The following is a 26,486-nucleotide window of genomic DNA, read 5'->3' on the forward strand; positions in this document are numbered from 1 at the left end:
TCTGGATTTCTACACATGTGTAAGCAGCTATTGGAAGCTGAAAATTTGCATCTTTAAACCTGCTCATGGGGTGCAGGTTCTTGTATCAGTTTACTTTCTCTGGTCGCTTTCAAGTCCCCTGTTGGAGTGCTCTGCTGTGAGGCACGTCACATACTGTCATCCTTCATCTTTTTTTTTTCCTGTTCCATACCTAGTTAATTCTTTTAATCATCCCTTGTAAATCAATCTTTCTGGCTCATTAGTCACCTGCACTTCACTTTCTAAGTCTTCCTGTATATATCCCTTTTTCCAAAACCTTGTAAAACCTGGTTTTTCCTGTGCGTAGGACTCATTATCCATTCTTAAGTCCCTGGAAGACATGATATGCTTCTTGCAGTAATGCTGCTCTAACGATAAAACGTCTGCACGAACAGACTTTCTAGGTCTCTGTTGATCCCTCTGTGTATCAAAGGACAACTTCATTCCAGGATAGATCTGAATAAATCTTTGAAATTGGCTTGCAATTGTGGATTGTTGAGCTACGTTGGAGAGTAGATACTTCAAATAAAATGCCAAGTTGTGTCGCTTTTCAAAATGCTGGGTATTGTGTAAGGAGATTTCAGAAAGAAAGAAAGAAAGAAAGAAAGAAAGAAAGAAAGAAAGAAAGAAAGAAAGAAAGAAAGAAAGAAAGAAGAAAGAAAAGAAAGAAATATGCATATTTAAGAGGCAATAGAATTTTTATTGCTATAAATGAACATAAAATATTTCTAACCATACATTTTTTTCCCTAGAATGTACCTAGCTATGTAGAATTGGTAGCTGCTCTCTGTTTTTCACTGGACACTCACAATTTCCCAGGATTCAAGGCATGCTTGGTAGTGGGTGAGAGTGTTGAGACTCAATCACTAGTTCACTAATACTTAACAGGCAGCACACACTCATGTGCTGGAAAACAGCCTCAAACACTGGCTACAGAGTGGCTCCCGCTCTGACTCCTTATTTTAAGCAGTGTGCGTGCAGATTATAGTCTGCTTAATCCCCTTGAAAGATGTAAACGCCAGGAGGCTGGGCATCTTATTTCTCTCATTCATGCCTAATTCCTGGGACCTACAGCAAGGAAGGACTGCTTCTCCAGCCAGCTGGACTCATCTGCTCTTTGTCCATCTGTGTGGTATTGGAAACAGGGCATCTCTGTGGTTAAAATCTAATCCAGTACTGTGGTGTACTTACTCTACAAAGCAGGTGCAGAGTTCAGGGCAGGTTACAGTTGTAAACAAAAGCAGTCATGGAAAGTTTTAGAAGGACTAAAGTCCGGGGACACCTGGGCTTAGTCAGCCATACGTGAAACCAGGCGATCCATCCACGTAGGCAGAAGGGCATGCTCTGATGTTCCCTATGATATCAGGCGTGTGGAGGGGATGTCAGGAGCCTATCACAGGCCTCAATATTACTTCTGTGTTTCACTGACTATAGAAGCAGTAGCTGTGAGTGAGGAGGGAAAAACAGCATTAGAGGTCTGACGAGAGAATAAAAGATCTGAAACAGTCCTCTGTGTGAGCAGTGCTGAACGGACGTGGGAAGCAGAGTGAAACTGGCAGTTTTACACCAGTCACATTAAGGTGTGTGGCCTTCTGCTCGGCTGACAGGAACCTGATTTAGGTAGTGTTAAGGTTTTGTAAAGTACATGAAAGCAAGAAATCGTCTGGGGAAGTTCTGAGTGAGTGCCAGGGGAAAGCTACCAAGGACTGGTGACTTTAAAGTGGATAATGTAGGAAGTGTAGAGAGGACCAGACAGTGAAGATGGAATTTGCTGGAGTTTTGGAGTTTCTGTCATGAAGGTTTTCAGGTGACAGTTTTAGAGAAAGGCACAGAAGTTGAAATTATGGACCGGCTGTGGATCCTTACAAGTAAGCAACTGGGTGGCTTAAACAGAGGTCCAGAGCATTAAGGAAAACAAGACAGGGAGCATGAGTAGACAAATGTCTCCAGCTGTGCCCCAGATGCTGCGGTCTGAACAGTCTGGAATAGTCTGAAATCTACAAGGAAAGTCAAGGCAAACTCTCCATCTGAGGCAGTGTTGTCTAATGGCTTCAGGAAAGAAAACCAATACTTTAGGGGAGACAGCATCCTTGGGAGCTTGTTGGGTTTCTGTGAAAGAGGGTGAAAAAAAAAAAGATGTGAAGTGGCCCTGGGGTAGGTCGGTGACAAGCAGGTGATACAGTTCCCAGGATGCCAGGCCGGGAGTGGGAGAAGCATGCTGCAACGTTTGAGTTTTAGATGGGAGGCTGAGGTGGGTTCAGAAATCGGTACAGAGCAGGGACATGAATGTGAAATGAGAAGTAGCCTGTGTCCACGTCTGGCTAGAGCTTACAGAAACTGTAAGCTTAGGACTGCCGGGGCCAGGACCGCCAGTGCTGGCTGGCTGTGAGGATGGAAGGGCCTGGGCTGCATTCCATTCTGCTAGGTCCCACAGGACAGGACTTGGGGAGGCTGCTCTGATTGGCTTGCTGAGAGAGTGGAGCAGTGACATGGTTTGTCAGTTATGTTTGTATACATCTCTTTGGAGGGCGTGGTGCGCCATGCTCATTTTAATTTTTGCCTGTTTTAATGAACAGTCATTGATGTAGATAAACCCATCAGTCTTGCTTTTGATGATGATGTATATTGTTATTTTGCTTGAGGAAGCCCTCCCCATCCAAAAATTATAGTTTTCTGAATTTGTACTGATTTGGGGTTTTGTTTGCTTTTAAGGTTGAATTCTTTTAATATAGTATCATATTTTATGTATAGTGTTAAGAGTGACAATTTTATTTTAAATGAGTATGTAATCCACCCAGTGCTATGTATTTAATTATATAGTTTATTCTCATTCCTAATATTACCTCTACTATATGACCAAATTACTTAATGTAGTAATTCAACAAACACTTATTGAACACCTATTCTGCACTGGGCACTACTCATTTAACAAGAAACGTGACTGTTAATGATCCTTGTGTAGTTTGCCCTTTACCTCAAATAATAAGGTAATTACTGAATTTATGAAGCATTGTTACGAGAGATGAATGATGGGTAAAAAGGAGAAAGAGCAACACTGAGGAACTGGAGAGATGGCTCAGAGATTGAGAGCACATATTGCTGTCACAGGGTCTCTCTGTGTAGCCCTGGCTGTCCTGGACTCGCTTTGTAGACCAGGCTGGCCTTGAACTCACAGTGATCCGCCTGCCTCTGCCTCTGCCTCCCCGTGCTGAGATTAAAGCAGGGTGCCACCACCGCCAGACCCTCTTCCACTCTTAATATTTAAGTTTTTATTAATGCTTGCTTTCAGATTCTTGACAGCTCCAGTTCCATCTTTCGTTGCACCACCATCCTTTTCTCTATCATAAAGCTCAAATTCCTGCTTTCTTGGTCATCTTTCACAGATACGCTTCCTTTGCTGTGTACTTGAAATTCCTGGCGAGGAGCCCAGTTTAGCCCTGCATGCTGGTTTTCAGTAGAGCTTTGCTCTTCTTCCGGGCTTTTTTTTTTTTTAGTATCTTTGTCTTGATGCTATGCCAGGTCCTGTTTTAACATTCGTATTGGACAGTTGGCTTCTCCTTGAGCCTTATTTTCAGGAGGTTCCTGGACCTTGTTGCAGAAGGATCATCCCTCCAGGCTCACAAGCTAAAAACTTCCTCCTCCTCTGCTTCGGAAAGAGTGAATGTTGAAAACAATACTGGTTCATATGTTTATCTCGGGGACATTCCCTGCTTGCTTCGCTGACCCCCAACTATATGAAAACTCTCTCTGTGAGACCTGTTTACATCCGTCCTTGCAAGAAAGAAACACATTTTGTTCTTTATTTCTCCTCACTAGAAATGTTTTAAGCTGTGTTTTGACCCTGCCCATGATCTGTTCACTTTACCTGGCCCTTCGCCTTTCTCCCTGTAAGCCATGCCCGAAGTGCCTCTTAGCAATGAATGGAGTCTTTAGCCAGTTCGTTGTTATTGTTGTTGTTTTTATTTATCCCACTGTATTTGTATGCGTTCCAGGATAAAATAAAGGGAAATGTTTATGCTAGAACATGCTAACTTGATGTTCAGTGCGTATTATTAGTAGCGCAGGGACGTTTTCTCATTACCTCTTGTATTTCTAACATCAAGATGCATTGCCTGTGGTTACCCATATATTCTTGTGTACATACAAAGAAAATACAGCAAAATATTTCAAGGGAGATATGTGTGGAAACTCCTCACTGACTCGGGTGATGTGAGTGGTGTGTGTGTGTGTGTGTGTATGTGTGTGTGTGTGTGTGTGTTCACATTACAAATGTATGCAATGCTTGTATAAAATTCAAAGCATACAACCTTATGCATGTACTTAAAATAGATCATGGCTGGGCAAGGAAAGCTATCTTTGACTGCAATGGAGGCCACTGCTAAAGCTTTCAGATTGATGACTTGTGTCAGTTCAGATGCGGTAGAGAGTGGCTAGTTCAGGCTTACCCTCCGTGTACTGAGCAGGAGGTTAATACTTGGGCTTTATTTTGGCCACAAGCAACCAATTTTTACAAGTGAAGAATAAAATGTGTCTTTTCTAAGAAACAAATTTTTTAAAAAAGAATACTAGACTTAACGTGTGAATAGACAATGATATATCCCCTATCAAGGACATAACATATTTTTAGGTATATTTCATTTCTTTTTCACTTTTTAATATATCTCTGACTGTTGAATGAACCACCGTGGGGAGTGTTGAAACCTCCTGCTTACTATGGTGTCTTGCAGTTGAGTTCTAGAGACTGCTCTGTGTGGGTAAGGGTGTTTTGCATGTTTTTTTCTCATCTGATTTTTGAAGATTTTTCTAACTCATAATTAAGGTATTTAATATCCCTGCAAATTGTATGAAACTTGAAAGTACTTTATTTTACAGTGATTAGAAAGTGGAACATTTTTGCCAGTATAAATGTTTTATTGCAGACAGTTCTAAAAATTGACTTTTATCAGGCAGCTGGTTTTTGTGAAAAATATTGGCTTGCATCATTAGACACAGCATTCTCAATTTTTCTATTAAAATACTCAGAATATATACATTGCAAATGATAATCACGTCTCCACATGTACAGAGCCCACATTTTGCTCTAATCATTCAGTAAGAAGCAACTGCTGCAGGACACAGGGGGCCCATGTTTGGGTAGGAAAATGTTTTCCACATTCCTTATCATTAACGGTGCTATGAGAACAGAATATAGTTTAAAATATATCATAAACTCCTACCCATTTGTATTTTCTTTTCACATTTACTCACTCATATCTCTGGCCTCAGTGTTAGGCATGACAGTGCATTTGCCAAGCTGCCTCAGTCACTCAGGCATTTTATCAGTCCTACAGGACAGATGCTAAATACACAGTCTCTTTGGAGACAAGTGGATAGCAAGAGCCACACGTGAGGACTTAAATGCATGGCCTTTTCTTTATTTAACTGCAGGGAGGGGCAGCTTTTAAGTAAACTCTGTGAGCCTTGACCTGCTAAGATCCCTTCTTGTTATCGGATTATTGCATCTCATTATGGTAGGAAAGGCTGACAGTCTTGGCTTCTTCTCCCACAATGGAGAATTTAAAGCAACACCGTGGGCTGTTAATGTAAACCAATCAACAAACAAAGCTATAAGTGAGATAGATGCCTGTCTAATCATTGATATCAGGGCAATTTTAGGCGATAGAAAGGCAGCATGCTGAATAAAACCTTAGCTCTAAGTGTCCTACCATTTATTTACCATTTCTAAATGCCATGACCGAAACTGACTCCCAACCTTTGAGTCTTGACTGTTACAGAAGCTTGTAAGTCAAGTGGACCCAATAAAATCAGCATCTGTGAAAAGAAAATCGTTCCTAACTGACCCAGCTAAGAACAACTAGCCTAGAGACATCAGCTGCGGCGTCTCAGTTTATCAAAAGTAACACAAGAGAGTCCATGCATACTTAGGGGTTTTCCTACTTCTGGCAACATAGGAGGAGGAGGTTTCAACCCAGATCCTGTCTTACACTGAGAACATTGTATGCTTCTATGCTTCTCAGCTTAGCCATCAGAAAAACTACATCATAAAATATTTGTTTTAACCTAACCATTATATAACAGTGCCGACTTAAATCTTTTCATTACATATACACAAACTTGGCTCTAGTCCTTATTCATACTAGTCATTTCAAATAGCCCCTCTTAGCACTTTTAGCAAAATGAAATTATTTCATTAAATAGCATAGAAACTTTAGATTTTAGTGAAACTTTTCTATTGGTACAAATGAATTTCTAAGGCAGAAATGTGTATTTTATAATGCATATTTCACACAAAAAATACATTGATTCATCAGTATCAAAACTTTGGTTATAAAGTTGTGTGAACAATAAACTACTTAAATTTATGAAATATATAGAAAATTCAGATGAATCACATGTGAGCTACTCATTGCTAGCTATAAAGCACCTGAATAAAAAAATCTAGGGTATAATTACCTGGATAATTATTTCTCATTGGCATTATATAAAATCCAGGTTTACAGGAAACTACATTTCTATTTGGAGCCACTGAAAATTACAGGCAAATTTTAGTAAAGATAATGTTTCCTTATGAAAGGACAGTGTTCCCCAATAATACAAGGGGCTGAGCCCTTAGTGCGCAGAGTTTAATATTTTGTGTTTCTTGCTACATTCTTACTTCTGTTACAGATTCTGTATATATTGTATTTATTATCCAAAATTATATCTATATTTGGGGATAGTGTGTTTGGATTGTCTTTTTTCTCCAATAATGCCAAGTCTTATGATTGTATGTAAAATATATTTTAGGAATAATTTCTCAGTTTTATTCTCCCCCCCCCCCTCTGTGTGCGCATGTGCACTTCTCTCTACTGTATCAATCAAGACAAGCTGTCTCACTGAACCAGCACTCTCAGATTGGCCGCCCTGGCCAGCCGGAGAGGTCTGACCTGATTTTCATATGTCCCTACCCACTGTGGCTGTGGAGGCTCTGATCTCAGGCCTTCATGCTTCTGTGTCAAGAACTTTACCGACTGGGCCATCTCCCGATTACCTCTATTTTTAATATTATTTAAATTTGTGTTATGATTTATGGATTTTTTGAGGTGAGACTTTGCTGTGTTACCTAGGCTGGCTTCACGCCCGTGGCAATCCTCATGGTTCAGCCTCCAGAGTGTGGAGAGTGTGTGAAGTTTTAAACAAAAGATCAGTGGTGCCCAAATTCTCTGGCCATGTTAAATAAGCTTATTAGTTACACATGCATCTTCCATTCTTAAGCACACCTTGCTTCTAAATGGATTCAGTAATTCATTAATTCCAGTGCTATTCACTGATTTCACTCTTCTTGACTGATTTCTAATTACTATTAATTTTTCTTTCCTCCAGCAGTCACACCTGGCTAATAATTTATTCTGACATGCAATAGGGTGGCTCCTACGAGACCTATCTGGTTTAGCTTCATATTTCCCTCCATTCCTTCCTGAGCTCCAGGCTGGTTTCCATCCTGTCATGGCACTGATGTTCTCCATTTGCATGGTGTCATTGGATTTGACAAATACCTATACGAGAGACAATGTGAAAAGCACAATTTATTTTAGTTGGCTGTGTCAGAAGTTTCCATGGCTGTGGGGTAGAGGTGAGGCTGAGACACAAGGGTGTTAGGCAGTATGAGAGCTGCTCACCTCACAGGAGCCGGGAGGCAGATGAGTGGAAAAGGGGCAGGGCCGATGTGCACCTTCCAAGGTACACCCCTGTCACCCACTCCCTCTGCTTAGCTTAGCTTCCACACTCTTAGCACCCCCCAACAGTCTAGTTGTATTATAATCAATCTGTAGATAAACCATTGATTAGCTCCATCCTCATGGCTCGGTCACTTCTGGAAGCACCAGAAGGTGCGTCCTCAGCCAGTCTTCGCCATAGCTCTCCGTCTAGTCCGGTTGACCGTAGAGCAGCCATGGCCGACGGATGCCTCCCTGCGTCACTGGACCCATAGCAGAAGCTCGTTCCCTGATTCATACAGTGCTTTTCCTTTGTTTTCCTACCACTCCTAGTCGCCTCTCAAAACATCCTGTTGTTGAACATTCAGGGACCATCAGAGGTTCTTGCCCTTCTTATGTATTTTTTCCTCTATGTGCTCCCCTTTCCTTTAAGGGAAACATTGATTTCTAGAGGCTAAACCCACCTTCTTCTCACAGCTGTATCCACTAAGCCCAGGGGGAAGGAGAGTCTTTCTGATCATACGCTAGGACAGGAAGGAGACTTACTAGAAAGGGTGGCATCTGTGCTGAATTTCGAAGGTAATAGTCATTGCTCGGTTATTTGGGAGAAAGGGAAGAGGAGAGAACAGGGTGGAGCACAGAGAGGACTGACTGCAGACTGAGGGAAATGTGAGATCCCGCACACCAAGAAGCAAGGCACATCGTAGCTGGCTTTATCTGGTGGCGGCTTGTGCTTCAATGCCTGTGCAGGGCTGACAGCAGAGATCACCATCCGCTCCCAAGAGTCTGTGCAACATGTCAATAAGAAATCATTTATGGATCATAAGCAGATGAGAGATATAATTTAATTAGTCTATTTGAATATTCATTGTGTAGCACACAAAGGAATGACCTAGAGAAGGCAGAGCTGGCGGCAACAAGAGCAGATAGAAGGCAGAGGGGAGCGCTCAGACCATCTCACAGCCTTCAGGTGCCAAATGAACAAAATGGGAATTAAAGATGGTAAGAAAACAATTTTGATCAGTAGTCCAGTGTTTAATATCTTTGAAAACGAAGAGCCTGTACAAATTGGTAACCGCGTGGAAAAGAACGGAGTGCATGTCTGCAGAGATGTGTATTTGAACTCACACTAAAATGCAAACCTGTGCCTCTTCGCATCTCACAGCCCATCAACTGAGCAACAGAGTGACCTAGTCTGCTGTTGAATTAGTCAATAATCATGTCAATAATCATGAAGTGCGTGAAGTCAACCCTATATCTCAAATAGAGGACCTCATCCGACAAGAATACAGAGTGCAGACAGCACATGCCAGAAGTACTTAACAGTACAATTACAATGGGAAAAGGGGGTAGGCAATCAAAATATAATTCTAATAGTTGGTATAAATTTCCTTATCCACGGAAACTGAAATTTTAATATCAGTTGCAAAAACATTGCATGTTGCACAGAAAAGAAACATCCAATAGAAACTAAGTAGAAAGGTCACTGAAAGTGTAAAGGTATGACACCTACAAGACCTAGGGTTCTGGTAACTTTATGTTCCGAAGTGTCAGATTACTAACTGATACTGGAATTATAGCTCATCAGCAGCCTGTCCTCCAAACACGCTGAAGTCTGTGCTCACTTACATGGTTCGCACAAATAGGCCATTGCAACCTTTCAGTATGGAGACCTGAGCCTTCGTCCTGCCTCTGTCACCCACTACCTTCACATCCCACGTAGCCCCACAGACCTCACACTGATCCGCTGACCCTTTGTATGTTGCCTAAATCCACATCTAGCACAGTAACTGAGGGCCTGTCCTTTAGATGAAGGGCTTGCTGCCTGTCTCAGGAGGCCACTGAGCAGCGAGGCTCACAGCAGGGGGTCTAGCCTCTTTGAGTTCTTTGTATGTAAAGCAATTTCCTGAGGCTTTGTTGGAAACCCATGCCAGTCATATCGGTGAAGCAGCACATCCATGAGGGAGATGCCACCCTCACTGGAGCCTTCTTTCTATCATGCTGGGCTCCGGGCTACGCCTCCTCACTCTGCCTCCTCCTGGAACAGGGCATCTTATCAGGGCCTGAAAACAATGTGATGTATACATACTAATGTCTTGTTTTATGTCTCTGTTTTTAGGCCTCGACAGGATAATCTTCCTAAAATATCTGGCTTCCGGGCCACTAACCATTGCTTTCTATGTCTGACTTTTAAGGAATCCTTTGCATATATATTTCTATATTGCTGTAAACACACATACTGTACTATACTGTACTATACTATACTGTACTGTACTATAAGAACTGCTTTATTATTTAGTTGGCATATTGCTAAATGTCCCCTTATCACCATCCCCACAATAGGAACTCACTTTTGCTGTGTTCTTCACATTCTCCCACTGCTCAGTTTGCTTATCATCTTAATTTGGTTGGCATTTTCTTCATTTGTTCATTTGGTAACCTTAGACATCGCAGAACTTTTGGTAAGCAGAAACAGTTATGATGAGCAAACTGGGCAGATGCTGAGTTGCAGCAGTTCTGAATCAGAGTTCAGGATGCTGGCCTGGTCTACAGAGCAAGTCCAGGACAGCCAAGGCTGCACAGAAAAAAAAATCCTCTCTCGAAAAACCAAACCAGATGAAATCAAGCAAAGCAAAGCAAAACAAAACAAACAAAAAAATTCAGGATGCTGGCTACACGCGCTGCAGACTGGATTCATACCACAGCAGGAGCTCAGAGGCACTGCAGAGATGCCTCTTCGCTGGACAGCAGCTGTGCTGTAATGTACAACAATTCCACCTTGCAGCTTATGCAACTGGGAATTATGATCTTTGCCATCTCCTGGCCTCAGTGTTTTAGTGAGTTAGCTAAATGGACTAATTTGAATTACCCACTGTCAACTTTCCATTTGGAATAAAAGTCCTTCCTTTTTATAGCTCTGGTTTATGCTTAAGAATAAAAATAATGAAAAGGAAAATTTTAAATTTTATGATGGAGAGTTTGAGAGAGCCTTAAATTCCTTCCCACTTATTATTATTACTTTTGTGGCCCTATGACAGACACAGTGATCTAAGTCCTAAATCCATTACAGAACATTCAATAAATGCAGGCATATAAAGTACTCTGTCATCTGAAGTCATCTCAAACTGCATTCAATATCTTGCTTCCCAAGTGCATTAGCTTTTATTAAAAGCATTCTGCTGTGACATCCACTCTTCCTAATTGGTTTACGGATTGTCCCCACCATTCAGGCAATCTTAATTGCATTTTCCCACAAAGCCAGTTTGATTTATGGTTCCTTGTTTGCTTTATATTATTTATAATAAACCAGAGTAGAAATCTTAAGACATAAAACAAAATTTACAACATTTCCTCTCCCACAAATACAAACTTATTTACCTAAGAATCCTTAGCAGTACTTTTATGTGTTTTGGGAGTTGCCTAGTCAGATGTTCATCTTCTGTGTGGTCTCTACTAATGACACCTGTATTCTCCTCTTTGAGTTACTCTGTATTTCACCTGGAATGCATAGGTTTAGGGAATTATTTGGGATGCTATACTTGTAGGTTATAAAAGATACTACACCCTCTTATGAAGCACACACTCACGCAGATTCAGTTTGAAACTAAGAAAGTGTTATCCAAGGACACAGTGGGGGTCCCACTACTGCACTGCAAGGGGTAACTGATAATGCGCTCTCTGGTCTTACAAGTTGCAATTTTGAGATAACAAGAGCCAACTTTGAATAGATTCATAACAGAAATAAAAACGTAAATATGTTTTTAAAAACTAAAATAAAGGTAGAAGATAACAGACACTGAAGGAAATAATCTCATGTTGGTGGGCGTTCCCAAATTAACATGGGTTACTTTGGAAAATCCTCTTCAAACACAGACTTTCCATGGACCCTCAGGTGTGGAGTCATTCCTGTAGGGAGTACATGGAATTTATGGGAAGAAAGAACTGTACGTTGTCTATATCAATTTATTAAAAGCCTTCTAGGCTTCCTTAGAGAGAAATGTGTTCATTCCTTCAAATACTTGAACAGGTAGAATTTGAGTTCAGAATCAAAAAGATCGTATTATGTATAGCAGAAGAGACAAAAAGGAAATGGTTTTTTAAAGAAATATAAAGCAAAGAGGGAAGGATGATTGCAAACAAATTTTAGGTCAAATAAATGAAGCTAGTCTTACTACATAAACAGATGACCTTCAGAAACAGATAAACTTAAAAAACAATAGTTAGCAAATATCTACCTAGTAGCCAAGTTTTAAAAGGAGATGGTGTGCTTTTCAGTTCCGTTGAGTTAGTGAGGGTGCCAGGACCTGTATGTCAGCAGAGACATTCTGCAGAGCTTGCACTTACTTGTATCCTACTTAATAGGGATGATAGACTTGCCCTCTTTTCTACCGAGTGGCATCAGAGGACACCCAGTGGGCAGGCAGAAATCATACCGCTGTCCACTGGGACAATGTACGGTGCTGGGAATCGAGCTCTACTCACACTCCAAATCATGAAGCTATGGTGCGACTTCATGGGTGCTAGAACCCACTCCATTTCTTAGTACAAATGATAAGTTCTTTGTTCTGATCCACGACGGGATGAATACTTCTACCCCAGTCTGTAAATAATGACCTCTATCCCACAGCCCTGCAGAGACATTTAAAAAGAAGGTTTGAAATGCACTCTTTTCTGGTCAGAGCTGTAGCTCAGTAGTAGAGGACGTGTCTAGTTGTTACGTGACTTTTCCTGGGGGCATGTGTGCAGACATCTGTTCATTGCAGATAGGGCACTGACAACAGAACAAAGAGAAGGTTCTACCCCTGTGTAGCTTGGTGAGTCAGTGAGTTCGGTGGCGTCACATGCAGGAGCATGGTGACAACTCACAGAACCTGCTTCCCCTGGAAACTGTTTATAACTTATATTAATGTAACCTTGGCGTGGGACATCCTGAGTTCTGCGACATTATTGAAGGCTTATAAGTTTCTTATGAGTATCATGAGCCTGTCTTCTCTCCAGGATGAAAGTGGCCAAGCAGCACTAGTATGCAAGGGGGGTGGGGTGGGGTGGGGGTGGGGCAGGGGGAGGGGGCGGAGGGGGTCAAACGGGAAAGAGATAGGTGAGGACGAAAAGAACTTTAGAGTTTCATAATATAGAATTGCTAAAAGTCCATAGCACACCCCAACTCAGCAAGACCTCAAGGAGAATGAAACTATACAATCAATAAACACCAGCATTTAAAGCAACAGAAAAGTTAGATGTGTGGTTAAAGAGAAATTGACATTCGCCACCCATTGCTAAAAATGCTTCAGTGAGATGAAAACATTGGAAAAATCGAAAGTCCCAGAAAATAAAGAATCAAGTGAAAGTTTCAGAATGAGAAGAAATAGTAACTGATGTTAAACAAGAAGACCGTTCCACGGGAGAGTGGAAAGGGCAGATGGGAGAATCGGCAAATGAGGAGATTAAGAAGCAGAAATCATCCAACCTGAGCAACAGTGAAAGAAGACTTGAAACATAATGAAAATGTAAAGTCTGATGTCATTGGAATCTGAAAGAAGGAAGAAAAAGAAGTCAGGTCTGAAAGGCACCCAACCCTCGCAGGTTCAGCAAGTGAGCAATAATCTACACATTCGCAGAGCTCAAATTTCATTTAACTGAAAATGTGTACCAAGGCGTGTCATAAAGTTCTGAACACTAAAGACGACGAGGGAGCATCAGGGCGCTTAGAAAGTCAGACATTTTGGAGCCCTGAGCTGTCTCCAGCAGCCATGGAGGCGGCATGGGAGCAGTGTTGTCTTTCAAGGTCTGAAAGAAAGAGCTGTAAGCTGCAAATGCTATAACCCGCTGAAATACTGTTTCTGAGTGCAGAGACCAGGCCAGTCTCCGATGACTGAAAAGTAAAGAATATGTTCTCAGCATTTCTCTCCTGAAAGAACGTCTAAGAGAGTTCTTGCAGAAAGGAAGTGTTAAAGAAAAGATTTAGGGATGCCCTGAAGGCAGAGCATGGCGGAAGCTAAGTACAAACAACAACTCAGACACTAAGGCTGGGAGAAAGCGCAGTTGTGTGTGGAAACAGGAGAGTGCGGTGCAGGCTTTTCTTCTGAGAGAGTGGTCTCCAATTGTCCTTCTTGAGAGTTGACAGCTATGTTTGTCAGTTGAAGAAGAAATTGTAAAAGCCTCTGATTATATTATGAATAGCCAGAAACGGAATATGTAGAGATGTAAGATTTCTACATAAGAACTGATAACAATACTAAAAATTAGGATATGTTATTCACATATAATATAACCCTCAGACCAATCACTACAAAAAGCCTTATAGTGATGCATACTCAAAAATTGATACATCAATATGTAACTCTAAATACATTCAAGTAACTCACAGGAAGGAAGAAATAAAGACTTTTTTTAATTTGACAAAGAAAAACAAAAACAAATCAACATGGCGTACTTAATTCTTAACATAGACATACACTGAATTCAAGTGATCTAAATTTACATAGTAAATGGCATAAATTGATGGAGTGAATAATGTAACATGGCCCAATGTTATATTATCTAAAAATATTTTCAAATATAATAAAAGTCATGTTGAAAGTTTAAGAAAGTGGATAATGGTAACATGAAATAAATACTTATTAAGAGAGATTTTTTTTTCCCAGAGCATCCGTCTTTCTCCTAATTTTGATTCATGAAAATCTATGTTCTGATAGCTTTAGTATCATAAAACCCTGATCATAAGTTAAAAAAAAATAGTATGTCTATAATTATATTAAGTAAGGTAAACTTCAAAGAACAATTACCACACAGAAAGAAGATCATTGCATAATGAAACAATCCATAATAAAAATGGTCATTCTGTCAATAAGTCATAAAAGTCCCAAGTGTGGATGTACATGCCAGACTACAGTGTGGCCAAATATGCTAAATAAGTATTTACAAAATGTAGGGTATTAGGAAAATGCACATTTTAGTTGAAAGCACTCCTCTCTCAACAACTAATATAATAACTGTTGGGAAATCACAGAGAAACACAGCAAGGCTATCAGGAAATAGGACCAAGCTGGTTGTTTTGTCAACCTGATGCAAACTACAAATACCTGGAACTCTCCGTGGATGCACACAGGAAGGTTCAGCCCACTGTGGGCAGGGCCAGCCCTGGGCAGGTGGGCCTGGGCTGTATAAGCAGGCTGAGCAAGCCGCAGGAGTAAAGCAGTAAGCAGCACTCCTCTGTGCCTTCTGCTTCAGTTCGGGCCCCAAGGTTCCTGCCTTCAGTTCCCGCCCTGACTTCCCTTGGTGATGCACTACAGCTGAAATAAACCCTTTCGTGCCCACCTTGACTTTGGTCACAGTGTTTGTCACAGCAATGGAAGTCTGACTAGGGCAGGACCTAATCGACATATCCAGAGCATCCTAAACAGTAACAGTAGAATGCATGTCCTGGATCATAAAGCATGACTCAGCAAGCTTAAAACCGCGAAGCCATCCAAATACACCCAAGTCCGCAGAAATCCAGAAGACTTTTGAAAATCACTGGACTATGAAAACGATATGCTACCTAACAGACTAGTTATGCTAGCACCTAAAAAGTACTGACAGAGAAAGCTACAGCGGTGCATGCATACATTGAAAAAGAAGGGACATCTCCAATCAGTCATTTAAGCATCCATTAAAAAAAAAAAAACTAGAAAGATAATTGCAAGTCAAGTTTTAAAAAAAAGGAAATAAACACAAATGAAATTGAAAACACAAACTATAGAGTAAACATCAAAGCAAAGAGTGAGTCTCCACAGAGAGACGGTAAACGCCTAGCAAGACTTGACAGAGACACGGACTGCCAAGAAGCAGAAATGAATAATGGGTGGCATTACATATCCTGCAGACACGAGGAACATGCTAACGGATCATTTTGAGAGTCTAGATGAAATGAGAAAATCGCTAAAAAATATGAACCACCATACAATAGGAGGCATGATTTGAATATCTGTATAACTCAAGGAAAGAGAGTTTATACCTCCCAAAGCTCACACCTCCGTTATCAAAGACAACAGAAGACAAATCACACAAGCATATTAACTGATGTGAAAAATTCACATTTGGTAAAAAAAAAGGTCATTCATCCATAATTTTAAAACCTTTGGAGGAAGAAAAGAGGAAGAAAAGTGGGGAAATGCTCTATTTTATACTGACCACATACAGAACTGTACAGCGTTAGTTATGCTAGCCCCCAAGAGGAGACACCCCAGATGGATGTGGATGGGGACTGTTTAGCATACTGTAGTATGTCCATGGCACAGAATATGCTTAGTGTCAGAGTGTATTGAACTATCTTGAAAAACAGGATGTTTGCACATCTCTAGAGGTTGTATGGGCGGAGTCAGTCCCAAGGGGTTATACACCGCAGGGAAACTGGATAAAGAATACATGAAGTTTATTATGTAATGTTTTCTCCAGTTGCACAGGGATCTACACTTATCTCAAGAAAAAAGTCAAATAAGAGAAATAAAGTACATGGGACTTATGCTGCCCAGTCATCTAAAGACTCTAAAATAACAGTGCACACACCCACATATTCATACAATTCACATGCACCACAGTACTATCATTTTCAGCAAATATGTGTTTGTGCTTCACCACACCGTACTTTGGCCAAGTTTTCATTTTTAGATTTTATTCTGTCACTTTTTCTGATGGTGTTAAAATAGTGTCGTGCTGGTATATAATAATCTTTTTTAAAGTAATCTTTTGGATTAGAGCGAGAAGGGGTGGGGAGAGAGGAGAAAGACAGAAGTTAGTCCTCAATCAAGTCACCAAATCATGGCGAAACTTTAACACTTGATGAGACGCGAAGTCCAGCACCTCAGCTCAGGCCCCAGCTGTGCGGTTCCCGTGGTAACTGTGGAGTTGAACACCGTCTCCTCTATGTCCAGCTCCCGGTGGAGAAACCCGTGCAGCATAGCTGTCGAGTGTACACGCCATTTTCCACGTCAGTGAATCTGGCTGAAGGTGGTGGTGAATAACTCTGAATCAGTACGAATGTCAGCACTTCAGGGAAGAAGTGTTGGTTCTTGCCGATGACCCCCACATCGTTTACTCATGGACACGTGCGCCCAAGGCAGTGCGCTGAAAGTCTGCATCCTAACCTCCAACAAGCGCCAGCTTCATTTCAGCATCCTGCGACGTTCCTATTTCTTAAAATCCCAAATACTACCTTTCATACATAAACTAGAGACAGTGTGTGCATCCTACATTTTGTATGTACTTTATGGCATTATTGCGGATATTAATACATTTGTTAAAACTGAAGTTTCAGGAAAAACATTGTAAATTAATATAACAAATCAAGTTAAGCTAAGTTATTTGCCAACTTGTTCATATTGTTTAAGAAATAGTTGTGATTCTATTAAACTAGTATATGAAATGACTGGTAGTTACCTTTTTATAATAAGTAAGACAAATGAACATGTTCTGCTTGTCTGTACTGTAACAATTCAGTAGACTGCAGTTTTATAAATAGGTTATTCAACATTCAATTCTATAACTTAGTGGATTAGTTCAGATATAGATAATGAAGATTTAAAAGATAGCACTCAGCGTGAATAATTCTACAGAAAGCACTTCTTTTCATGAAGAATGCAGTTTGGGGAATGAGAGGGCCTCACATAATTTATTCTAATATTGTTTCCTAGTGAATTGAGATTACCAACTGCATCCTATACATACACATAGTAGGTCACATTTCTTCTTCATAAACTCCCTAATTTACCATTCACCTTATATAATGTTTATAGTAACATAGACCATCATTTTAAACATATTGAGACAGAGAAAATTTAAAAGAAATATTTTAAATTTGTTGTTTCATCATCCTCCAACAGTGTACATCAGACCTGAGTGTCAAATTTGTAATTATTAGATTTTATAAAATAAGCTGGGAGTGGTGGCACACACCCTTAGTCCCAGCACTCTGGGAGGCAGAGGCCGGTGATCTCTCTGAGTTTGAGACCAGCCTGGTCTACAAAGCGAGTCCAGGACAACCAAGGCCACACAGAGACACCCTATCTCAAACCCCCTCCCCTCCAAAAGAAATATTGTAAATATTTAGACTTTATTTCAAGTAAATTTTCTGCAAAGGGTTTACATTATTTTATTTTAAGCCTATTTTTAAAAGGTAATGAGTTGTTTTTTTTTTTTTTCCTTCAAGGTACGGGGCCCTCCAGCTGCAGGGGCATTTAAAGAAAGGCCAACCAAGCCTACCGCATTCCGAAAATTTTATGAGCGAGGAGACTTCCCAATTGCCCTTGAGCATGACTCGAAAGGAAATAAAATTGCCTGGAAGGTAAGTCTGGCACAGCTGTGACAGCCAGCTGCGCTTATGGGAGTGACACCCCAATGCCAAACAAACTTGGCGGCTAAGTAAATAAACTGGAGTAATTTCTCAGCCAGCTGATGGTGGTCGGAGAGCTCTTAGGGCCCCCTGTGTCAGGCGTCCACCTTGACTAACAATTAAATTATAGCCCTCAAAGAAGAAAATGACAGAGTTGCTTTGCCTTAGAGAATGGTCCGCAGCCCAATTCATCTCTATTTTTATGAGAGCCTGGCAGCCCGGCCTGTTTCCAGCAGTCCATCAGATGATGGACCTGGCGGCTAGATGCAGAGTGCAACAGCCATTTATCTCCCCCAGATTTCACCTTCCTGCAGGACACTTCCAAATGGAAGCTTTAATTACCTAAATGGATAGGTCAGGGCTGTGTGCTCCCTGGGAATGCAGAGTGGAATACACAAGAAGGCGGCTCCTCTATCCCAGCTCCGCGCTGCCGTTGGCCGGCCGGGACAAGGCTGCCATCCCTGCCTGTTAGAGGCTGACCTTGGCCACCAAACCATTACAGCATGGATCCTTTCCCGACAAAAGGTTAATTGGCTTCAAAATAAATGTATTGCCTAATGACTCCATCTTAATGTGGCCATGCCTCTTTTCCAAGACTTACTGATATGACTCGTGAAAACAAGCCAGTCTCTTAACAAGAGAAGGCTTTTTACCATTTAATTTGGAGAATGGATGTTCTTTCTAGCTGTTTCTGCTATTTAATTAATTTTTGTTATGAACAACTCTGCTTTGGGTGATACTTATCATCCAGAAGGGCCTCTCAGCCTAAAGCCATCAAAGCCACTGCAAGAACCACATCAGGTTAAGGAAAACAAAGTTTGGGCCCTCATCAAATAAGTGACTCAGCTGACGCTTGAGCTAATGAAGTCAGTGTCTTTGTCTGGAGGTGGGAACTGTCTAGAATTAGGAACAGTTAAATGAATGTGAAAACTCAAAATTGTTGAATTAAAGAATTTACCAGGCAAATGGCTGAGGAAGGGGCATCAAAGTTACCTTTCCTCCTCCTACACAGGAAGACAGAGAGCTGTGTGGATTTTATCTGGTCTGTCTTTAAAATCATTTCTCTGTCATTAGCAAGCACTTCTCGACTCTGAGCAGTCAGCTGAGCTCAGATGTATTACCAATGATGAGGGAAGCAGAGCAAAAGCTTTATTATTGAGTTTTGTGTAAGTGTTTAGTGAGGACGGTGAGACGCTTTATGACTGTCCTATGCTCCGTCACCATTAGAACCGGGACCTGTTTTGCGAGGGTGTCAGGTAGTGAAGAAAATGCCAGCATGTCTACCTCCTTCGGTATGTTCGTCTTGGCCTAAGTCAGCACCCCCGACATTGGTGGTGGGTTGGGCTCCTTTGTATATGATTCTGCACATGGACTCTGGGTTTGGTTACCTGTGCTATGGTCCAGATAAGGAAACAGAGGCGTTCCGAGCAAGCGTAATGCTCCTGATGGTTACAGGTAAGTGGGTTAGGAAGCTTTAAATAACTTCAGGCTCCACATACATTATATTCATGACAATTTATAATGTAGATTTATTTTTATCTCCTCTAATGATGTAATTTTAGAGGCAGCAAGAGGCTAGAATAATTACCTTGAAAATAAATTATTACAAAATAATTAATAAGGAGGTGCCTTTTTTACTTCATGTTTTTGAGTCCAGCATTCAACTGGGGGTAAGTGCTGTCTTTCTTTCTGGGGACGAATTTGTTGGAACTACTCTTGATTATAGGACTGATTGGGTAAGCTGAAAAGCAGTGGTAAAGAAGAAATGGTTTATTTACCAACGGCACTGGCTGTTCAACCATGTAAGCTTGGTGAGACAGCTTATCGCAGAGCCTGGGCGTGTCTGTCTTTCAGGATTTTTTTTTTTTTTTGCTGTATTCCCACGTGACTGTAACATGAAAATACAGCACCGACGTTATTAGACGTAAGCTGTGGACACCCTCAGTGTGTTCATATTTACTCCTTGATGCGTTTACTATGGGCATAATCCGGTGCTAAGCAGGAGTAGGGGAGTTATTTACTATATCATCCCTAAGGATGGGGCTTTGATATTAAAGGGAATAAAACAAAAACCCCAGATCTTGCACTGAATGTATCTGTGTAAGGACATGAATCTGGTCCCCATGAAGCAAACGCCTCTTCTTAAACCTTTCTCACTGCAGACTGTCCAGGGACAAAATTCCCCCAGGAAATAATAGGCCTTCCTCAATACTTCTTGAGATAGGAAATCCAAAGGCATTTGCAAGCACCCTGAGAGTGTGTACAGTTAGGTCAGAAAAATTCCGAAAACCCTGTGGCTTGAAATACTTGGTCCTCACTGCCCATAAGCCACGCAGAAGACTGTCCCCTCGTTCAGCCTGGCAGTTCCTCTCTGTCAAGGTACAAGTCATCAAAGCCCTTTCTCCTTGCTCAGGATTAGCTGAGCCAGCCCAGGAAAGACAAGGACAGCAGCTGCAGAGTCACCTTGTAAATTACGTAATACAGTCAGCGGCTGGAGACTGGAGCCTGTGAATCCCACTTCCTGTCCCCTCACCTTGACCTGACAGAGCAGTTTAGTGTGCCTGGAAATGCTCCTTTGTTCCACAGGCCAAAACAGTATGGCAGGCTGAAGCCTTTGGCTCCCCACTTGAGCCTGTCCCTTGCAGACTCCCTGCAGCTCAGAACACTGCCAGCACAACCTTCTGTAATTGCGGGAGCATTGCTCATTTGCACTCTGCCGTAGTACAACTGGCCACATGTGACCATTAAGCTTCTGAAATGCTCCTACTGAGACCGAGAAACTGAATTTTTAATTTTATTTCATTTTAATTAATTTTGATTTAAGTCACCACATGGCTACCACATTCAGCTGGAGAACTCTAGATTAAGATCGTGGCTATGAGACATAAAGGCTAGATCTGTTCCTCAGAAAGAATGATAAAATTATAAAATTTTATGTATAAAAATAATTTTATGTATAAAAATAATATGTATGTATAAAAATAATATGTATACATAAAATTATTATTGAAAATGACAAGGCAAGCTATATCTGTGTAGCTTTGCATAAAATAAATTTATTGATAAATATGAGAGAAACTTTATAAAATATATATAGCAGAAGTTTCTATATTCTTTCCCATTGCCAGTTTACAATCTCTGAAAAATGATTAGATCTGGTCTAGAATATGAAGTGTACCAGCCAAGCCTGAGGATTCTCTTTAAAGTTATGAACATGCATTTTTAAAGATGTCTAAGGAACTCTTGTTCCCAGCTATTGGAGCCATGCAGAAGCAGTGTGATAGCTTTGCCCACATTTCTCTGGATACTGTTAATAGTCAGGGAATAAGGCTTTTATTTTGTGGGTGATATCTTCAATATAAACGTTATAAGCACAGAAATGGAAAAGGGGCAGGTGGTCTCGATAAGGTAAGACTCAGATACCAGCTTGGACGATAGAAATTTGCAACCTGTGTTTCAGTTTTCCCACTGTAATTTCCATCCTTCTGTCTCTTGCACTAATGTAATATGAACCACAAGGACAGTGTGGGATGAACGGGGCTCTGCCTAACGGTTCCATGTGGACATCCTGGAGACAGATCTGTCAGGAAAGAAGTACACTGCACGTCCCCTCCACTTGTGCTGTGTCAGTAAGTAGTGGAGACAGGCACGCACACACACACACAGAGAGAGAGAGAGAGAGAGAGAGAGAGAGAGAGAGAGAGAGAGAGAGAGAGAGAGAGGAGAGAGAGGAGAGGAGACAGCCTGTCGTCAGGGAGAGCGGCTAGACCCAGATGTTAGTGCTTTGGTAGCACAGGGAATTATGGGGAAGTTTATCTTGCATTCTGGGCATTGTCCCCTTGATTTGGCCTCAAGGCACCATCCATCTTGCAGTAAGTAACTAGTGTGGGATCTTTAGGTCTCCCTCCTGTGTCTCTTTCCTCAGCTCTCCCTTCTCTGCCACTTCTTCCTTTCCTCCCTTTCCTTTCCTTTCCCACTCCCCTTTCTCTTCTTCCTCCCCTTACAGGATTCACTTTCTAGAAACCACACTCTTTCCAGGAGCTTTTCTAGAGGAGACTGAAGTTGGAGGTCACCTGAATAAACTTTAAATAAAACTCATTTTTTGCACACTCAGTGCTCAGTGAAAATATTAATCATAACGAGCTGTGTATAAATTATTATCCTATTTTAACTTTGGGTTTCAAACTATTGTTTTATTTAATATTTTAACATTATACTTTTTAAAAGCAGTCACTTCAATGGAGACCTTGGAAGAAAGTGTTAGGGAAAATATTATAAGCACATTAGCTTTTTAAAAACTCCACCATGTGGTATTGTAAACCACTCATTTTAAAGATGAAAATCACTGCAGATACTCTGAAGTGTCTCTAAATTCTTTCACTTTATAGGCATTTTGATAAATTATATTCAGTTCACCTCTGTCACTCTGTGTCACTTGGCCATGTGGCAAGCACTAAACGGTTTTGTTCTCTACTACGCTTCCAAAATGTCAACTTAGGATACCCACATATCATATGGATTTGACTAAGAAACAGACAGCCTGCAGCCTTCCGGGCAAATTATTATATACTGCAGCAAAATCATAAACCTCTCAAGTTGTCATAAAAGGAGAGCTATCAACATGGGCTTGTATTCTCCTCAGAGTCCCCACTCTTAGTGCTTTAAAGCCTCCCATGTGACAATACCTAGGAGGTCCTTGTCCTGAGAAGCAAGCAGGCATGACTTTTGCACGCCTGTTCCTCCACTTTTACTTAACGTGTAAATGGTTTTCAGTAGTCACCTATATTCAGTAGGCCAGACCCCAGCAAGCGTAGGTGAGAATGGACCTCAACAGCCTCCATTCACCTCTTCCAGGACTCATTGGCATATCAAAAACTTGCCTTGAATGGATGCATTCCTCAAGGTGAATGTGTTAATTACACAGCTGCTATTGATTAAAATTCTGCTCATGAGACTGTTTCTCTATGAAAAATATATCTTAATATTATTCAAGTAAGTATAAATATCCCTTTGTAATACTTTTTAATCAATGAGTGTTATATCTAAATAAGTCAATTGTATATTTGCAACCCAACCTATTTAAAACTTGCTTTATGTCCCCTTATTAAAAAAGACAGAAGCCTAAGGTACATGACGTTAGCATAAGTGAGAAGGTGAAGCTGGGGCCCAGAATTAGGCCCAAGGTGGACTTGTTAAGATGCTCAACGCTCAACAAGGAGCAATGGGCTGAGTGTTTCTGATGAGGCCCAGCTCCTGGTCCAGCCCAGCATCTCCCTAGCCCAGTATCTCCCTAGCCCAGCATCTCCCTAGCCCAGCATCTCCCTAGCCCAGCATCTCCCTAGCCCAGCATCTCCCCAGCCCAGCATCTCCCTAGCCCAGCATCTCCCTAGCCCAGCATCTCCCTAGCCCAGCATCTCCCCAGCCCAGCATCTCCCCAGCCCAGCATCTCCCCAGCCCAGCATCTCCCCAGCCCAGCATCTCCCCAGCCCAGCATCTCCCTAGCCCAGCATCTCCCCAGCCCAGCCTCTCCCTAGCCCAGCATCTCCCTAGCCCAGCATCTCCCCTCCCTCCAGCACAGGCTCCGCACTGAGCAGGAGCTCTGTAGTGAAACTCAGCCACACCAGAGCCCAGGACTCACACTTCACTTTTCTAGTCACCGATGCAAATCTTGCCTTTAATTCTCTAGGAGCCATTTTCCTGGTCTGAAGGACAATAATGTCATTCTTTTTAATTACGGGAGATGAAGAGAGATTTGTTTTATAATTATTAAAGTAATTATATTTTGCGAAGTACTTTCCACAGCAAATTTTACATAGAGGCCAAAGAAGAGAAGCAGGAAGGGGGGAGCAGGGCGTCGGACTGCAGCCCGTGGCCTTTGCAGTTCAGAATTACAGCAGCAGTCACAGGACTGATGAGCTGCACCCTGAGAACGTTCCTGAAGTTTTGCACCAATGCGTTCCCAATGGTTACTTATTCTTTTTATCTCACTCTCAAAATGACAGAGGCAAGCTCATCTCTCTTCCTAAATGACTAAAAGCAAACGCCTGACTTGAATATGTTAGTCACGAAATGATGCACACAAAACCTAGGAGTCTTTGGTTGGTCTTTAAAGGGACTAGCGACGTGGCTTGCACACCTCTCAGTCTGTGTCGAGTGAGTGCCGCACGCAGGGTTGCCTCACTGCTGTTTCTTCTGTTTCTTTTCCAATTCTTTTTCACTCTCAGCAGCATTGGTATTCTCAGGTTATAAAAACCCATCAGTGTGACTGTTTTCATTGACATAACTGACAATTTCCTACCAGGAAAAAACAGTTACTTAATATAATAATTATTAAAGTGTGTGCTGATTTTCTTACAATTAAAATCAACCCCAAAGCATGGTAGCTCATTATCCAAAAATATCATTGCATTTTAAAGTGAGGCACACTGTAACACGAGGGGACCTCATTTATTTGCCACTGGGACAGTCACTCATTTCTACAATCTTGATTTATAATTTAGTCCTTTGGTGCCTTCAGAGTCTTAAATGTTTCAATTTTTTAAGGATTCAGAAAAAATTAATGCTCTTCTTGTCGCCCTTAAGGTAAAGCTGATATTGATTTCTGAAATCATGTAGGCAAATTTATTTGAGTTGAATAATTGGCTTTACATGAGGAAGGATGAATGTGGTCATGGAATTTTCACTGGCTGCTGTTGCGTTTGTGGAATGTAAAAGCTTTATTCAAGTAACAGGATTTAGAGAATCTGTAAAGCAAATTTCACAAGACAAGTGACAATTTGCCTCATTTTTGTAAAAAAGAGATGCTACGTTTCCATTGTTAGTTCCTATGATTAATTAATAGCCAGAGCAGTTCAGAAACCCTTAGGAATTACCCCCTTCGGCAGTTAGTGTACAGCACTGTATTTGGGGATTCAGGTTTTTGTACCGTGCTGTGCTTGGGGGTTTTGCTTTTTTCCATGTACAACCCCATTCTTGTATTTGTTGTAAATTGTTCCACCTTCATGTGCACAGCTTAGAAATTCAGCCCTGTGTCAGAAATTACTTGAGTTTGGATGGGTGGGGCGACCTCTGAAGGTGGGTGAAAGGTTTTCTGCTGAATGGGCCAGTGCTCCCTGCTGCCAACATAATTTATGTTAGAAATTAGTGTGAATGGTTCACTTTTATAGAGGAGAGCTGCTTGTAGCAAGCCTGCAGAAACAATTTCCCCCCAAGCCTCCATCTGTTCCTCAAACTAGGGCATATGCCATCTCATCTAGCTAGAAAGTCAACTGATTTATAACTCCCGGAAAGCCTGTAGATTGAAAGGAAAGGCCAGCCACCGCTCGGTGACAGTGATTTGTTGGGCATTGGCTAAGGACGGTTCACATTACCCAGGGCCGGTGGGGAGGCATGCAGTGTTGTGAGTTGCAGATCTTTGTAGATGGACAGCCAGAAGGAAAACAAGCCACCACCGCTTCCCCAGCTGGGCAGCACTGCCGAGAACTAAGAGACGCCTTGCTTCATGGCTTGGGGGAGTCTTGTAGCCATGATCGTGTGTTGTCACTTAATATCCCAGGAAGACATGAGAGTGCTACCACCACTGATTGGTGACCCTTGCCACCTTGGGGTAGGGCCTCTTGAATCTTTCAACTGAAAGTACATGCTGTTGCCCACCATAACGTTCCGTTCAGAGACACAGAGAGATCTTTGATTTATTTTCTGCAGTCTGCCTCGAAGGTGCATCTCTGGTTCTAGGCCAGTCTGTAATTTGGGGACTAGCATCTGTCTTCCTGCTCATCACCCGTCATAGCCCTTTACTAAAGCATTACACAGATCAGAAATCGCTCTGCAGATTCCAAATGCAATCAGATCAACTGATCATGAAAAAGTCTGCCACCATTTCATGTTTGTACTTAGAGTGGAGTGTATTTCCAGCAGTGATATTTGTGTTGTTTCTGCTTTTCCTTCAGGCAAAATCTAAATCAAATAATAATAAATAATTATGCTGATTTTAATCCATTTTTGAAGCTATAATCTTAGGAAAATAATTTTACTCTTATCACAAAGCCTATCCTGACCTTGTAAGTTAGTGTGAAAGTCAGTGTTGGCAGACTAGACTGGTCAGTTGAACTCATGTACCTGAAATAAGCACGGGAACTGTTATTATTAATTATACATTTTATTATTTCTTTTTTAGAAATATTTTTCTTTTTTTTAATTTACTATAATTTATTCACATTACATCCTGATTCTTATCCCCATGCTCTTCTCTTCCCGTTTCCACCTTCCCTCCCTCCCTCCCTTCCTCTCCTGCCATATTTCCCTCCCCTAGATCTCTAATGGGGGACGCCATCCTCTGCCACTGTCTGGCCACAGCCTATGAGGTCTCATCAGGACAACCGCTTCCCCTTTCTCTGTGTGCTGGC

At 41.4% G+C, this 26,486-nt stretch overlaps 1 protein-coding gene across 1 annotated transcript in view; it reads left to right on the forward strand.

Annotated features, from left to right (window-relative positions):
* Positions 1-26,486, forward strand: part of PACRG (parkin coregulated) — a 423,907-nt gene that overhangs the window by 46,651 nt on the left and 350,770 nt on the right. Inside the window, exon 2 of the mRNA XM_084777803.1 lies at positions 17,899-18,033. Within this exon, the coding sequence (XP_084633929.1) occupies positions 17,899-18,033 (135 nt within the window). The remainder of the gene's footprint in view (positions 1-17,898; positions 18,034-26,486) is intronic.

This window comes from Acomys minous, assembly GCF_964271855.1.
Source record: "Acomys minous genome assembly, chromosome: 3".
Lineage (NCBI taxonomy): Eukaryota > Metazoa > Chordata > Mammalia > Rodentia > Muridae > Acomys > Acomys minous.